General features: G+C 37.8%; 1 protein-coding gene across 1 annotated transcript; it reads right to left on the reverse strand.

The window, feature by feature from the left end:
* Positions 1–122: 122 nt before the first annotated feature.
* Positions 123–1,238, reverse strand: LOC128265944 (CCR4-NOT transcription complex subunit 9). The gene is made up of 2 exons (XM_053002190.1): positions 296–1,238; positions 123–242 (listed from the first exon to the last, which is right to left on the reverse strand). Exons 1-2 carry the CDS (start codon positions 1,158–1,160, stop codon positions 229–231), a joined length of 879 nt encoding a protein of 292 aa, XP_052858150.1. The 5' UTR covers positions 1,161–1,238; the 3' UTR covers positions 123–228.
* Positions 1,239–4,180: the final 2,942 nt, after the last annotated feature.

The following is a 4,180-nucleotide window of genomic DNA, read 5'->3' on the forward strand; positions in this document are numbered from 1 at the left end:
AAATTGGTATCAAAATATTTACGATCTGTTTATTGTATTACGCAAACTTGATGCTCCCAGCAAACCCATTTAAATTCTCCAACCCCAAAAACCAAGAAAAAAAATGAATTTCCAAGCCAACATTTTCGCACCAGATAAAGTATTTGGGTGGTTGGCCATGAGCATATATTGGTAAATCGAATTGTGTGGGTTGAATTGCCGAGGTGTAAATTGTATCCAGGCAGCGTTTTATTCCTTACGAGCTAAAAAAGTGAATGGTGTGAGATAACGATCTCGGTAGTTATGGAGTTAATACCTGTGTCGTTTTTCACGTCCCTGTTGACCAGCTTTCGGTTCAGATCAGCCAGTTCCAGAGAGGCGTTCTCGAAGCCCAGCAAACTGTCCTGACAGAAATAGCCGTTTCGAAGCTGCGCCGGCAGGTGATTGAAGATTAGCTGCAGACTTTCGGGATGATCAGCCAGACGGGAATAGACCCGAACCACATGTTTAAGAACTCTAGGCTCTGGTTCCAGCGTCAATTGGTGCACGACCCTTGCCAAAGTGTGAATTAGATGCAGCCTACGGGCCAATCTGCGACTGGCAAACGTCAGGCCCACTTCGTGTTCCAAGATGCGGCACAAGACAAATGCACATAGCACCTTACTCATACTGGAACCCAATTCCAGTTGGCGCAGGATAAGTGGAATCAATTCGGTGCCCAGAAAGTAACCCACGATCTGCGGATGATCCGACTTCAGTAGACCGCAGACGACGCTCAAAACTGAGAGGCGAACATGTTCAACGGACCTAGTTTGTGGGGTCAATTTAAGTAATGGCATCAGATAACATAAGAATTGGCAGCGCATCAGCTCAATGCCAATAAAGGGGTGGGAGGTCATTGCCTGGAACAATCCGATGGCAGCGCAAATCCGCTGCGATTGCTGTCCGTTCAGCTCGTTGGCCAGGATAGCCGGATAGATAGACACAACCTCTTGCAGCAAGCCACTTACAGCTCCGAAAGAATGCCACAGCAAGGGACCCAGACTCTCGATGTGGCTGCGTCTTTCGCAGAGCTCCAACATGGCCAACAGGCGCGATTGCTTGCTGCAAAGATCGGTGATCCAACCGTATACACACTCTGTTTCGCTGCGCTGTTTACAACCCGACTTTGTGGCACTCATTATAGAAACAGGTTTCCGAATCACTTTAAAACTTTTTGATTTTGAACTTCTGTTGACTGGCCTGCTGTATAACTGAAAGCTTATATGCATATGTATTTGTTTAATGTTTGACACTTCTTTGTATGTTTGTTTTGCCATGTACTAATGTACTTCGGCAAGCCGAAGTTTATATACTTTTGCAGCTATTGCAAAAACTAAATATTCTTGAAAACAATAAAATTATGATTTACTTGCGTATATGTTTAAATACATTGAAGATGTGATGATATGCAGCTTAATAATTCGATAGTTTCTATAGCAGCTATATGATAACGTTTTCCGATTTTAATAATATTAAAAACGTAATTCTGAACTGTCAAATTATTAATAAGTCAAAAAGAACTTTAAAAAAAAATTACAAAATAGAATTGTTAAATTTAAGTTTTGAAATAAATTTTAATTATTATTTTACACCCTTGCAGAGGGTATTAATATAAAGCTGCCATGGGACCAATAAAAATATTAATAAAATTTTTTTTTAAAGTGTAACTTACTTAATTTTTAATTTTTTTTTTAAATTCTTTTTGACTTAATAATAATTTGACAGGTCAAATTTACACTTTTAATTTTATTTATATGGAAAACGATATCAGCTTGCGTCCTTTCTTGTTTATATTTAGCTTTAGTTTTTTGCTGATATTTTACTTTAATTTTGCTTTGGATGATTCTCAAACGAACATATCCATCTAACAACCCATTTGTCATTTCTTGGGCAGAGGCATCACTATTAGACCCCATCAGCTGACCCATTTCTTAAACCGTACATCGGGACGTTGTTTGGCCATAGATTAAACAAGTTGATGAGTTGCAGTTAATTAGAGCGAATGCATTCAGATACCGAGAATACTCTTCCAAACACGCTCCTATGAATTATGCATAACAATAAGCAAGGACACACGAACTCAGCCACCCAATTAAATGCAAACAATTTGCAATAATTTATGTGTGGCGAAGACGTCATCACGAGTCCTTCCATGGAGCGCATAATGCAAAACGGAAGCGGAAATCTGTTTCGGTCTTCTACATGTATGGGTTTGAATGGGCGGACTTTTGTGTGTGCATGGCGTGTTAATTGGCAGCAACTCCATTATTGTAGGAACAACATGCTGACCCGTCATTAGCACAAAATTTGCCTTTTTAATTTGGGCAATTAAAAACAAAAAAAAAGAGGAAAGTCAAACCAATATTATGGCATCGATAAACAGATTTTTTCAACAACGCCGTCGGCCAGCTGCGACAGTTTCCAAAAAATAATTGCCTATGCCAGCGCAATCTGTATTAATTAAGATATGCATCACAAATTCAAATATAGACGTTTTATAAGTTTTATTTTTGTTATAATTATACAAATATTTCACCACACGAAAACAACCAAGGACAAGGCCTTTGGCAAACAATTGTACAGGCTGTGTTAATCCGATCGTAAGGAGTAATACACCAATCAAAAAATGTCGCTAAAACTACCTATACTTAGAAAATTTGTTGGTTCAGTAGAAAGTGCGGTGAAAGGCAAATACTAATTTTATACTCATTTCATACTCATGATACCTTTACAGTGAAGGACTTTTCCGACCCTATAAAGTTTATATATTCATGATCAGCAACACTAGGAGAGTCGATCTAGCCACCAAGTTGATAAAGTCAATTTTTTTTTTGTCAAGCATCAAACATTTTGGGTAAGTTAATTAGTTTGGTTGCTTCTAATTAACTTGTAAAAACATTTAGGGAATTTTGTTAGAAGTGGCAACTGCTTTAAGCTGATAGCCCCCGGCTCAATTTGACTGATAGTGTAATTTAGGGCAACAAAAAATAATACCCTAAGAATCTTATCGAAAATTGACGAATCAAAGAAATTATAAAATAAAAGAGATTATCACTATGAACGGCAGTACATGTAGTGACGATGCGCACAAAGAGCGTGTGCATAGGAGACTACTATATATAGCCGCAGAATTGAAAATCGGCTGTGTTAATCCGATCGTAAGGAGTAATACACCAATCAAAAAATGTCGCTAAAACTACTACTTAGAAAATTCTTTGGGTTAGGAGAAAGTGCGGTGAAAGGCAAATACTATTTTTTTACCCTTGCAGAGGGTATTATAATTTCAGTCAGAAGTTTGCAACGCAGTGAAGGAGACGTTTCCGACCCTATAAAGTATATATATTCTTGATCAGCATCACTAGTAGAGTCGATCTAGCCATGTCCGTCTGTCCGTCCGTCTGTCCGTCCGTCTGTCCGTCCGTCTGTCCGTATGTCCGTCTGTCCGTCCGTTTATATGCAAACTAGTCTCTCAGTTTTAAAGCTATCTGCATGAAACTTTCCCAAAAGTTGTCTTTCTATTGCAGGTAGTATATAAGTCGGAACGAGCCGGATCGGACGACTATAGCATATAGCTCCCATAGGAACAATCGGAAAAATAAATGAAAAAAAATTATAACTTTGCTGTTTTTAATTTTTTTTTTAGTTCTTCGACATTTAGTAATGGTTTAATATTTCAGAATTATGGTTTAAATTTTATCAAAATCGGACGACTATAGTATATAGCTCCCATAGGAACAATCGGAAATTTAAATGAAAAAAATTATAACTTTGCTGTTTTTTAATTTTTTGTTTAGTTCTTCGACATTTAGTAATGGTTTAATATTTCAGAATATCGGTTTAAATTTCATCAAAATCGGACGACTATATCATATAGCTCACATTGGAACAATCGGGAAAAAATAAAAAAAACTTATAACTTTGCTGTTTTTATACCCTTGCAGAGGGTATTATAATTTCAGTCAGAAGTTTGCAACGCAGTGAAGGAGACGTTTCCGACCCTATAAAGTATATATATTCTTGATCAGCATCACTAGTAGAGTCGATCTAGCCATGTCCGTCTGTCCGTCCGTCTGTCCGTCTGTCCGTCCGTTTATATGCAAACTGGTCTCTCAGTTTTTAAGCTATCTGCATGAAACTTTCCCAAAAGTTGTCTTTCTAT

This window comes from Drosophila gunungcola, unplaced genomic scaffold (genome assembly GCF_025200985.1).
Source record: "Drosophila gunungcola strain Sukarami unplaced genomic scaffold, Dgunungcola_SK_2 000187F, whole genome shotgun sequence".
NCBI lineage: Eukaryota > Metazoa > Arthropoda > Insecta > Diptera > Drosophilidae > Drosophila > Drosophila gunungcola.

What these genes read in the sequence shown, in the direction of transcription:
- LOC128265944 (XM_053002190.1), bottom strand. Translation starts at nt 1,160, where the DNA reads ATGAGTGCCACAAAGTCGGGTTGTAAACAGCGCAGCGAAACAGAGTGT.